General features: G+C 42.8%; 1 protein-coding gene across 3 annotated transcripts in view; it reads right to left on the reverse strand.

The window, feature by feature from the left end:
* The window catches only part of LOC111154878 (centrosomal protein 85), a 33,811-nt gene extending 22,039 nt beyond the window's left edge, over window positions 1-11,772 (reverse strand). For 2 of the 3 annotated variants that reach the window (XM_022514813.1, XM_022514814.1), the window contains exons 1-3: window positions 11,724-11,757; window positions 6,055-6,130; window positions 2,319-2,471 (exon numbers count right to left, since the gene is read on the reverse strand). In XM_022514813.1, coding sequence (XP_022370521.1) covers window positions 2,319-2,471; window positions 6,055-6,109 — 208 coding nt within the window. In that variant the 5' untranslated portion in view covers window positions 6,110-6,130; window positions 11,724-11,757. Of the gene's footprint in view, window positions 1-2,318; window positions 2,472-6,054; window positions 6,131-11,723 lie in introns of all 3 variants that reach the window. The other variant, XM_022514812.1, reaches the window with a different exon arrangement.
* Between the last annotated feature and the right edge of the window lie 1,422 nt (window positions 11,773-13,194).

Genomic DNA, 13,194 nt, shown 5'->3' on the forward strand with positions numbered 1-13,194 from the left:
TTTACTTGGCATAATGTTTTAAAAGTTCAACTATTTTGTAACAGGTATTAGTACTTCATTTCTTACTGCGGAATAATATTCTATTATATGGATATACTACATCTGACTCATTCATTAGTTGATAAACATCTGGGTTGTTTCCATTTTTGGGCTACTATAAATAATGCTGCTACGAATATTCATGTAACAAGTTTATGTGTGGATATATGCTTTCATTTCTCTTGGGTATATAGGTAGGAGTAGAACTGTTGAGTCATAGGATAACTCCATGTTTTACCCTTTTGAAGATCTGCCAAACTGCTTTCCAAAGCAGCTTCAACATTTTACACTCCCACCAATAATGTATACAGGTTCCAATTCCTTGACATTCTCACCAAAACTTGTTATTATCTTTTTGATTATAGCTATCATAGTGGGTGTGACATCTGATAAAGTACTAAAGTGACTAGTTTTGTAACTCTAATCAAGTAATCTAATCACTTTGAAATTCAGCTTTCTCGGGGTGCCTGGGTGGCTCAGTTGGTTGAGCGTCCAACTCTTGGTTTTGGCTCAGGTCATGATCTCAAGGGTTGTGTGATCTAGCCCTGTGTAGGGCTCTGCACTCAGCAGGGAGTCTGCTTGAAGATTCTCTTCCTCTGCCCCTCCTCCCACTTATGATCTTTCTCTCTCTCTCTCAAATAAATAACTCTTTGAAAAAAAAAAAAGAAATTCAGGGATGCCTGGGCGGCTCAGTTGGTTGGGCCACTGCCTTCAGCTCGGGTCGTGGTCCTGGGGTCCTAGGATCAAGTCCTGTGTCAGGCTTCTTGCTCAGTGGGGAGCCTGCCTCTCTCTCTGCCTCTGCCTGACGCTCTGCCTGCTTGTGCTTTCTCTCTCTCTCTCTCTGACAAATAAATAAATAAATAAATAAAATCTTAAAAAAAAAAAAAAAGAAATTCAGGTTTCTCAGCTGTAAAATGGAAATAATATTTCATAGCGTTCTCAAAGATGTTAATGAAAAAATGTAGAAAAAATTTAGTATAGTATCCATCACAAAGTATTTAATAAATAGTTACTATTACCATCAGGTCCTCTGCCCTCTAGGAACTCACTATCTAAATGAAAAAATAAAATACACTTGTGATGCTTGGCTGGCTCAGTCAGTAGAGCATGGGGCTCTTCATCTTGGTTTGTGAGTTCAAAAGCCATATTGGGTATAGAGACTACTTAAATAAATAAAATTTTTTAAAAAAGAAAATACTCTTGTAAAACACTGTCTGGCAGTTATTACTTAATTTAAGTGACCCCCAAATGGCAGACACAATGAAGATTACAAGATGGCAGAGAGGGAGGGGTGCCTGGGTGGCTCAGTGGAATGAGTGTCTGCCTTCAGCTCAGGTCATGATCCCAGGCATCACACAGGGCTCCCTGCTCAGCAGGGAGTCTGTTTCTCCCTCCCCCTGCTCCTGTTCTCTCTCTCTCTCCACCCTCCCTCTCAAAATAAATGAAATCTTATTTTTTTTAAAAAGATTGCAGGGCACCTGGGTGGCTCACTTAGTTAAGCAACTGCCTTTGGCTCAGGTCTTGATCCTGGAGTCCCAGGATTGAGTCCCACATAGGGCTCCCTGCTCCACAGGGAGTCTGTTTCTCCCTCTGACCTACCCCTCTCGTGCTTTCTTTCTTTCTCTCTCTCAAATAAATAAATAAAATCTTTAAAACATTAAAAATAAAAATAAATAAAAAGATTACAGAGAGGGAGATTAGTAACGGGTGGAAGGGATGGGAAAAGTCTAGTCAGACACTTCACTAGATTTTGAAAAATAAGATCAGCACAGCTGGGAAGGGCAAGAAGAGGTGGAAACAACACAAATGGGCCTGGATTAAAGAAGAAAAGAGCTCAGATATCCAAAACAACAACAAAAGTTCTGTGCTTTTTCATTGCATAGTAAAACACCACACTCTATAACAGTAAGAAATATGTCTGATTGGGTGGGAAAGCCAGATCACAAAATTAAGGCCTCTGAACTTTATCCTCCAAGTAACAGAAGCAGTCGAGGATTTACAGGAAAGGGAAACCATAAAACCAGGCTTTTAGAAAGATTAACCTGGCAGTAGAGGGAAAAGACTTGAGGACAAGAAACCTATAAAAAGTTATTAAAATAGGACAAACAGTAAAAACTGAAAGAAAAGGGCCAAATGTAAGAAACACAGAGTAAAAAAATCAAGCAAACTCCTTGGCTGAAGTGCCCAAGTTATGAATATTCTGGAATTGACAGTATACATGGAACACAATCTGAAAATGACAACACATATTAGTAATCAAACCATTAATCCAAACTTACCCTCTGCAATGTCTGAGCATGATGTGCCGATGGCTGTGTCTCCACTGTCAGCTACACTTGAGCAGCGGCTGAAGCGACTCCGAAAAGCCTCTGAGATAGCTGGGGTCTGCCATTCGGTTCCCAGGGAACTACCCTTTTGAATTACACCAGAACCTGAAACAAGCGACACTTCCCATCTTCAGTGTGAACCAGTTGATGTAACCCCACAAGACTGTTTAAATAAAGCACTTAAACCTATGAAAAAAACAGCATCATTCTCTCTCCTGTGCCTATTTCAGCTTCTCTAAATTAGTTAATTTTGAATGGAAATAGCATGAGATGTGAGAATGTTCACAGACAGAAAAAAGACTTACCAAGAACCCAGGAATCTATCAGTAGCTACCATTTTTTGAAATCTAGAAATTCTAACACTTTACCAACATGATCTCATCTACTTACTTACTTGAACAGTATCATCACCCCTATTTTACAGAGGACAGAGCTGAGATTTGAACCCAGGTTGTTTTGATTATAATATCCACATTCTTTCCTATTAAAGGATTTCTCAGTAGGTGCTTCTGGCACACTGGGCATGACAATTCCTCAATGTGTAGTCTATACATGTCAGGATGGTTTAGCATCCTCGGTCCCTATTAAATGCCAGTAGCAGCCCTAACCCTATCCCACCATCACTATGAAACATGCAAATATACCATGTTTCCAAATGCTCCTTAGGGTAACAGGCAGTCCAGTCTCTTGTTGAAAACCATTGCTTGGGGGTGCCTAGGTGGCTCAGCTGATTAAGTGTCTGACTTCAAGTCAATTCATGATCTAGGGGTCCTGGGATCAAGCCCTATTTGAACTCTGTGCTCAGCAAGGAGTTTGCTTCTCTCCCTCTGCTGTTCACCCCACTCGTGTGCATGTGGGCGCTCTCTCAAATACATAAATTGAAGAGAGAGAGAGAGAGGAAGGAAGGAAGGAGAGAAAGAAAAAAGAAGAAAACCGTTGCTTGACTGAACTGGGGTACCTAGTGGGCAGGATGAATCCAGATCATGGTTAAGCCTTAGAAGTCAATCTGAAGAGTTCAACACTATTTTGAGTGCAATGCAAAAAACCCACTAAAATTTCTAAGTGGGTAAGACAAAACTAGATTGAGGAGATTTTTTAAAAAAGATTTTTATTTATTTATTCAACAGAGAGACAGAGTGAGAGAACAAGTAGGCAGAGTGGCAGGCAGAGGGAGAGGGAGAAGCAGGCTCCCCACTCGGGGCTCAATCCCAACCCTGGGATCATGACCTGAGCCGAAGGTAATCCTTTAATCAACCAAGCCACCCAGGCGCCCCAAGACTGAGGAGATTTACTGAACTTTAATAGCTTGCTACTCGAAGGCCATAGGTAGCAAGCATTCAATAAACACCTGATTTACTAGTATTCATTGTTAAAAAAAACTATAATTTTTCTAAACTGTATCTGATGATCCATGTAAACAAATGGACAAAAACGTAATGATGGCTACTTATCCATTTAAAATGTCAGAGTTTTAGCTGAAATCATAAAACGAGGTTCTACAGACTCTTTGATTTACTGGGAAGCAAATGATATTTGAACACAAATCACCTTATTCTCTTCTTCCAATTTTAGTGCTTCTCCCATCTTTTTAACTCACTTTCTTCTACTTTTGCTACCCTCTGCCTTCTACTGAAGTTCTACTCTAACTTTCCCCAAGGACTTATTCTTGGGGTCACAGTGGACTGCCTGATGTGAAAGAATTGGCCGGCGTAGGGCAGCCCTGCGGACCGCCCTGCTCCCAATCTGCATTAGATGGGAGTAATACCCTTTCATTAAGACATACCTAATGATCAGAGATTCTGATTAGTGTAAGATTAGCTGGTGTTACTATCTGTACATATAAGCATAATTCTAGCTAGAAGGAAAGAAATTTGACTTCTAGGTAAGTCTATATGGTGTTATCTCTCTAACCAGTAGACAAATTTCCAGGCCTTCTAAAATACTGAAAATCGGGGCGCCTGGGTGGCTCAGTGGGTTAAAGCCTCTGCCTTTGGCTCAGGTCATGATCCCAGGGTCCTGGGATTGAGGCTCGCATCAGGCTCTCTGCTCAGCAGGGAGCCTGCTTCTCTCTCTCTCTCTCTCTCTCTGCCTGCCTCTCTGCCTACTTGTGGCCTCTGTCTGTCAAATAAATTAAAAAAAAAAAAATCTTAAAAAAAATAAAATAAAATAAAATACTGAAAATCGATTGAGGGCCTCTATTACCATCTTTCTGGCCTCTTACTTCTCATCACTACTGATCTTCCATTCTTTACCAGTACCACTTTTCTATCTGCTCACTCCATACATCAATTCTGAAGAGATATTTGCTAAAATAAAAATGTATTTTACGAGGTGCCTGGCTGGCTAAGTCGGTAGAGCATCTGATTCTTGATCTTGGGGTTGTGAGTTCAAGCCCTATGCTGGGTGTAGAGATCACTTTTTTTTTTTTTTTTTAAGATTTTATTTATTTGAGAGAAAGATCATAAGCATGGGGTAGGGGTAGAGGAAGAAGCAGACTCCCTGCTGAGCAAGGAGCCCAATGCAGGACTTGATCCCAGAACTCCAGGATCACCACTCAAGCCAAAGGCAGACACTTAACTTACTGAGCCACCCAGGAGCCCTAGAGATCACGTAAATAAATAAAACTTTTAAAAATGTATTTTGGTATAGGTACAGAGGCTTATGCTTATTTCAAAATTCAAGTTTGAAAGCTGAAATTTTTTTGTTATGTCATATGTCCTATCACTAACATCTTTTTAATCAAAATATTAAGACTATTATTAATCAAATGAAAGACTACTAAAGACAAAGTCATCAGAAAAGCAGTGAGTTTTATTAGAAATTGCTACATCCCCCAAATTTGTGTGTTATAACATAATTGTCATTAGAAATTATACAATCCAGCCCTAAAACAGTGAATGGCATGTAGCAGATGTTCAATAAATATTTGCTGAAGGCATCTTGAACTGATTCAACAAATGTTTTTCAAAATGCTTAATCTATGCAGGGCAGCACTCCTAGGAGAATACAACAAACATCTAATAAATGCTGTAAGGCACTGTAGGATTTTAAAGTTAAATAAAATATATCCTTAGTTGAAAAAAATATACCCCTCTCTTCATAAACACCTCAGAATTCAAAAAGCTATTTTTCTATCCTACCTTCTATTTAAACATACCACATCTAATATGTGTTTATTTACGTATTTATGTATGTTTAACATATATATTTAATATATCCACTTAATATATCTACTGAGCTTTCAAAATCTTGTCAATCCATTCTAAAGATAAATTCCTGAGTCTCTAGTGACAACATAACTGAGACTGTTGGCATCCAAGAAGAATTCCAATCTTTGTGGGCTAGCAGATGACTGACCCACCCACAGGACTACAAAGACAACATAGAACACAGTAATTTATGCTGTGTTTTTCTGATTTCAAATGGAACTATGTTCCAAAGTCATTCTGTTCCTTCATGTGTCCTCCCCTCCCAATCAATCATGTGGTCTTCTTGGAAGCCATGAAGGACCACAGATAAATAGTTGTTCTTTTGGAGAGGCCTGTTTTTCTATTCAATATAGCCTCATATTATTTTTGTTCTTTAAGTACCAGCATTTTAGTGAATGTTTGTTTGCTAAGTATTTCCTTTAAAGGAAATTTCTGTTATGAAAAAACAGAGCAAAGGTCAGAAAACTCTGCTTACTCACCTGGTGAAGTGGCATGAGAAATCCTCTCACTTGGGTATTTCTCCTGCATGGCCATCAACACCGTTATTTGAGCCAACTGTAAAATGAAGGAATAACCAGTCAGAGCTCTCCACTATCTTTTAACTCCTTGTAACTCGCTCCCATTCAACTGAAACTGTCAAACCCACACAGGATTCGTCTTCCACATGTTTTACTTCTAAAGATATATATATATTTTCTAAAGATTTTATTTATTTATTTGACAGATAGAGATCACAAGTAGGCAGAGAGGCAGGCAGAGAGAGAGGGAGGAAGCAGGCTCTGCCAAGGAGAGAGCCCCATGTGGGGCTCGATCCCAGGACCCTGAGACCATGACCTGAGCCAAAGGCAGACGCGTTAACCCACTGAGCCACCCAGGCACCCCCTAAAGATATATTTTTTAAAAATATTTTATTTATTTATGTGAGAGAGGAGAGAAAGAGCATGAGCAGGGGGAGGGGTGGAGGAAGAGGGAGAAACAGACTTCCCTGCTGAGCAGGGAGCCCAACATGGGGCTCAATTCCAGGATCTTGGGATCATGACCTGAGCCGAAAGCAGGGGCTTAACTGATGGAGCCACCCAAGCGCCTTTCCTACAGATATTTTTTAAGGCAAAGCAACTCCTGATAGTCCATCCTACTTCTCTTCCTAAAGTGAGAGAAAATCTAGAACCAAATAAAGATTCTTAATACTGATCCTATATGTCCTAGAATTCCTCAACTGTTGCAAAAATTAAAAATAATATTATTTTCATTTTATTTTTTTTTAAAGATTTTATTTATTTATTTGAGATCAAGAGGGAGAGTGAGAGGGGCACAGGCATGCAAGAGTAGGAGGAGGAGCAAAGGGAGAGGCAGAAGCAGGCTGTCCAGTAAGCAGGGAGCCCAATGACTCTGGGCTCAATCCCAGGACCCTGGAATCATAATCTGAGCTGAAGGCAGACACGTAACTGACTGAGCCACCCACGTGCCCCATAACATTACTCTCAATTAACACACTTTACCACAGATTTTCTTAGCCATGGAAACAGGATGAGAGAGTAGGGTAGAGAAAGAACTAAATAACCAAACCAACAGTGTATTATTATGACTCAATTATCAACATAAATTCCCCAATTCCTCCAGTAATGAAAGTTAATTATTAAGATGCACAAAAGAAAAAAAATAAGATGCACAAATAGAATTCTGGTTCATAAGAAGAACCCCAATTCTTAGCTGGGAACACAAGATTTTCTTCCCATTTATATTTATTCTAATGGTAGGCTGTGAGAATTCAGCAAATGTCTGATTACTATCTGTGTAAACAAAAGCCTTAAATAACTATAACTAACAGTAGCAAATAATATCTTATATTTGCATAGTACCTGAGAGGCATGGCAATACAGGGAAGTGGTTCAGAGTATGTACTTGTGATCAGACAGCTTGGGTTTGAAGGCTGACTTCATTAGCTGTGTAATGTTGGGCAAATTTTGTAGTATCTCTATACCTCAGTTCCTTCACATAAAAATGAAGATGGGGGCACCTGGGTAGCTCAGTTGGTTAAGCACCTGCCTTAGACTCAGGTCATGATCCTGGGGTCCTGGGATTGAGATTGAGTCCCAAGTCGGGCTCCCTGCTCAGCAGGGAGTCTGCTTCTCCCTCTCCTCCCCGCTCATGCTATCTCTGTCTCTCTCTCTGTCTCAAATAACAAAATCTTTAAACAAATAAATAAATAAAAATGAGGAGGGGGGCACTTGGGTGGCTCAGTCAGTTGGGCATCTGACTCAGGTCATGGTCTCAGGATATGGATGAAGCTCCATGTTTGGCTGTGCATTCAGCAGGGAATCTGCTTGAGATTCTCTTTCCCTCTCCTTCTGTCCCTCCCCCTGCTTGTGTGCATGCACTCACTGCCTCCCTCTCTCAGATAAATAAGTAAATCTTAAGAAAAAATAAGTGAAAATGAGGATCGGAGTGGTTGGTTGGGTCTGTCAGTTAAACGTCCAACTCTTGATCTCAGCTCAGGTCTTGATCTCAGGGCTGTGAGTTCAAGCCCCATGTTGGGCTCCATGCTCGGTGTGGAGCCTACTTAAAATAGTAGCAATAAAAATAAATAAAAATTAGAATAAAGACAGGACCTAATTCATGCCAATTCATTTAAAATTAACTCACAACAGTGCCTGACACATGTAAGTGCTTAATTATGTTTTTATTATGATTACTTGGCAGTTTACATCAATAAAAAATGAGATATGATCGTCCTTGGAAGATAGAGTTTGAATTTAGAAATTGAATTTATAAGCGTCCCCAAAGAGTTTGGGACAAACTAAACTGATCACAATTCTTAGAAGTGAAATTCAACTTTGGTGAGAAAACAAAGGCTATATGGGTACTATTTCTCTAATGTGCTTTACTGACCTCTATAGTTTTCTCTTAGTAACAACAACACAAACCCTTGCTAATTCAAGACCTCTATAACAGAAATGGTACTATCCCCTGATATCCCAGTTCTTCACATAGTGGGTAAGAGATGATTGTTCAGTAAAAGCTTCAATTTATGGCTATTATCATTTACTGTGTTAATGGTGACACAGAAGGATTAGATTATCTATCTAGCAGTGGTATCAAATGGTCAATATCAAACTCCTTTTCTTCACTTATAAAGAAAGTGGGTGGCTCAGTGGGTTAAAGCCTCTGCCTTCAGCTCAGGTCGTGGTCCTGGGGTCCTGGGATCAAGCCCCACATCGGGCTCTCTGCTCAGCGGGGAGCCTGCTTCCCTTCCTGCCTCTCTGCCTACTTGTGATCTCTATCTGTCAAATAAATAAATAAAATCTTAAAAAAAAAAAAAAGTTACTCTGTAACTCGGAAATTCCATTCCTAAGTATATGTTCAAGAGAAATAAAAACATGTTCACACAAAATTTTGTACATGAATGTTCACAGTAGCATTACTTACAATAGCTAAGAAGCAGAAAAAACTCAAATGTCCATCAACTGATAAACAGGTAAATTCCATTTATATTAAATGTCCAGAACTAGCAAATCCATATACACAGCAGATTAATGGTTACCAAGTACTAAGAGGTGGGAGGTCAGGGAATGGGTAACAACTACTAATGGACATGGTGTTTCCTTCCAGGGTGATCAAAATCTCCTGAGACTGGATAGTGGTGGTGGCTGCACAATCTTGTGAATGTACTAAAACCACTTAATTGTACACACATAAAACTGAATTTTATTGTACATGAATTCTACCTCAATTAAAAAAAAAGAAAAGAAAACTCCCACAAGGAGTAAAACTGTATGGAAAAGATAATTCTCTTTTTTCTTAAGTAGCCTCCAAGCCCAGAATGGGGACCAATACAGGGCTCAAACCCACAACCCTGAGATCAAGACCTGAGCCAAGACCAAGAGTTGGATGCTTAACTGACTGAGCCACCCAGGTGCCCCTGGAAGAGGTAATTCTTGAGTTTTTCCTACTAAGTTCAGAAGTAGATGAGCTACTGATGGTTTCTAGGACCATCTGAAGGACATAAAGATTTCCTGAGATAAAAGTGAGAGAAATGAATGTATAAGAAGTAACAAAAATAACCAATTACACAGCCAAGAAAGGTAGGAGTGAATGGAAGCAGACAGAAGAAACGCCCACATTGATGGTTTCTATCTTCAAAGCCCTTTAAACTGCTGAAGTATTCATTCAACAAATTTAACAAGTACTGAATATTTACTACCCACAAAGCACTGTGCTAAACACTCTATTACAGGTATAATGTCTTATATTTAATGCTCACATCAAATCTATGAGGCAGTTATTACCCTTATTTTATGGATGAAAAAAATGAAGGTTGAGAGAAGGGAAGGTCATATAGCTAGGAAGAGGCTTCAAAGCCAGGACTGTGTTCTAATGCTATAGAGATTCTAGCCTGCATTCTTTCTCTGTGTGACAAAAATAAATAAATGTAGTTATGAAGGCACCATAAGGTGGGAGTTTCTGCTTCAGACACAGCCAGAGCTGAAAGCCCCAAAGTAGTTAGAAGCAGGGACAGCGCATACAGTTTCTTCATGTTGCTCTTGGTCACCACCCCGGCTCTATTTCCCAAGTTGCCTCCCAAGAATTAGGTTTTGATTGTTATAAGTATTTCTCCCCTTGAAGAATTACAATGTTAGTGTGGAATGTCACACTGGCGGCTGTTGAGAATCCACATCAAGACAGGAGAGGATAGGAAGGGATACGTAGCTGACAAAAGCGCATTAAGAATCTCCACCACTGGGGCGCCTGGGTGGCTCAGTGGGTTAAAGCCTCTGCTTTCCGCTCATGTCATGGTTCCAGGGTCCTGGGATGGAGCCCCACATTGGGCTCTCTGCTCAGTGGGGAGCCTGCTTCCTCCCCTCTGCCTGCCTCTCTGCCTACTTGTGATCTCTAATAAATAAATAAAATCTTTAATAATAATTAAAAAAAGGAATCTCACACCCTGGCAGTATTTTCATGACCTTGATCATTCATTAAACCAGACCTAAAGAAAGAGAAGCCAAATTCTTCCCAAGAAGTTGCCTTTACAAAGTCTTGAGACCTACACCACCACCAGACCATTATAAAACCTACAAGGCCTAGGGGCATTACCTTAATCATCCTGGTTATCATAACCCTTCCGTACCTAGCACACAGTATTCGATTCATCAAACAAAATTTACTGAGGGCCTACTATTCGCCTGGCTCTGTGCCATGTGGTGGAAATACCCTGGTGTAAAAGGCAAACGGGGTTCTGATCTTCCTGCTTTAGCGCGATGGGAGTGCTGAATACCTTCTACTGAACAGATTCGCTGTAACCCACTAAACTTGTAGTCAGTCCAAAGCACCAGCTCCTCCTTGCCTCATCTAGAGCAGGTGGTCTAGACAATCTGGATGCTCCTGACATTTTAGGTAGATAAATCTTTGCTTGAAGCCGGGAGGTGGGGGGGGGGGGTGGTGCTGTGCTGCACAAAGTTGGATGTTTCGCAGCAGCCCTGACCTTCTATCCACTAGTACCAGGAGCAATCCCTGAGTTGCCGCAAATGAAAATGTTTCCTGACACTGTCAACTACCAGTGCGGGCTGGGAAACTCCAGCCTAGCGCCTTCACAAGAGCTGTCTCCCAACCCTAAGTCCCTATTCATCCTGTAACCCCCAGCCCCAACTTCCCTTCCTCAGGGAGGGCTCCCTGCCCTCTCCGACTACACAGCCGCCTTCTGCCTAGTGCTGTGTACTTCTCCAGCCCACACCATGCAGCCCTAACCAAGTCGTCACCCGCTTCACGTCTACTCTTCTCTGGGACCGTCCGCTCCGCAAAGGCAAGCAACGTGGTACCCGCCGTCCCCTCCCCCGGCGACTGGCACAGGGCCTACCCTTTACAAAGGTAAAGCAACTGCTAGGGAGTGAACGATGGAGAAAGCCACACGAAGAGGGCAGGGAGGCGAGCGAGTCACGAGGGGGCGTGTGCGGGGCATTATTTTAGGAAGCCCAGCGGGTGAAAAACCCAGAGAGGACGACTTAATAGCTCCGCGCATGCGCTTCGCTCTCCCACGGCCCCCGAAGAAGGTAGGTCATGAGTGTCTGGGGTCCTCTGGAGCTCCTCGCGGGCTCCCCAAGGTGGGGCGGGGTCTCCTAGCCCGAGAAGGGCTACCGAAGGGAGGAGGACTTACGTAGGGCCGAAAGAGGGCGGCGAAATCCCTAACCCAGGAACGCCGACTGCGGCCACTACGTCGGCCGCGGGCGGCAGTTCACTTCCTCAGCTCGCCTAACGGCCGTTACACACCCACCAGGCCGCGCGCCTCAGAGCGCGCGCCGCCCCACCCCGCCCCTTTCTGCCCGCCTGTGGCCAATCAGGAGTCTGGCCGCGCCGGTGTCCCGCCCCCGCACGCTGCGCTCCGCGCCGGGAGCGGCCGGATCTCTCTGCGCATGACCCCGCCGTTCTTCCGAGCCTCTTCTTCAGCCTCTAGCCGGGTCTCGCCTATGGGCGGAGCCCTCGTCTCTCCGGTCGGCAGTGGCTTGCTGGACTTGGGCTGTTGGAGGAGCTGGAGGCCAGGGAAAATCATTCGGGAGCCCCATCCCCAAACACCTGCCCCACCCTTCTCCCATTCCCCACGGCCTGTCGGTACTCCCATCTGAAATGAACTAAGGGGCCAGTCAGGTAGTGGTCCCGAGTTAGTGTGTGGCCTGAGTCACTGCCATGTCAGGGTTAGTGCTGTCTGTGGCTGGGGTCAGGGCTTGGGCTGGCTTAGGGTCAGTGGTCAGACTGTGACCAGAACTCAGGTTGAAGGGTAACTAACAGATCGATCTTGCCTCCCTACCCAACCTCGGTCCCCAGGAAAAGAACTAAGTTCATTTGCATTAATATATTCTTTTTATTTATTTATTTATTTGTTTGTTTATTTATTTATTTGACAGACAGAGATCACAAGTAGGCAGAGAGGCAGGCAGAGAGACAGGAGGAAGCAGGCTCCCCGCTGAGCAGAGAGCCCTATGCGGGGCTCGATCCCAGGACACTGGGATCATGACCTGAGCCGAAGGCAGAGGCTTTAACCCACTGAGCCATCCAGGCGCCCCTGCATTAATATATTCTTAAGAATCACGCTGGGGAATTGTTAAAAAGAGGAACAAAGCCATCAGCCAAAGGATAGTGAAAAATTCCAGGCTTCTGGAAACCTGACTTGGGAGGGAGAGGCATGGAAAACTTGTGGGATTTCTTAACTTTGAAGAACCAGACTTAAAGAGAGTTAATTACCGGATGAAATTCACTTCAGAGTTAGAACTCTGGGGATGTGCTCCAAAATTCTGTTCCGTTCCCCCACCTCGCCCCCAGCTTCATATAACATTTTAAGGTAAGCATATAGAAGGCATAAAATAGGCTTAATGGGTAATGAATCAGGGTATGATGTAATAGATGCATTTAGGGGCTATTCTCTGAAATTAGGACCAAACGCTTTTTTAAAAACATAAATGGTAGGGCGCCTGGGTGGCTCAGTGGGTTGGGGCCTCTGCCTTCGGCTCAGGTCATGATCCCAGAGTCTTAGGATCGAGCTGTGCATGGGGAACTCTGCTCGGCAGGGATCCTGCTTCCTCCCTCCTCTCTCTGCCTGCTTCTCTGCCTACTTGTGATCTCTGTCAAATAAA

Source organism: Enhydra lutris, unplaced genomic scaffold (assembly GCF_002288905.1).
Source record: "Enhydra lutris kenyoni isolate GAN:26980312 unplaced genomic scaffold, ASM228890v2 scaffoldscaffold38, whole genome shotgun sequence".
Classification (NCBI taxonomy): Eukaryota; Metazoa; Chordata; class Mammalia; order Carnivora; family Mustelidae; genus Enhydra; species Enhydra lutris.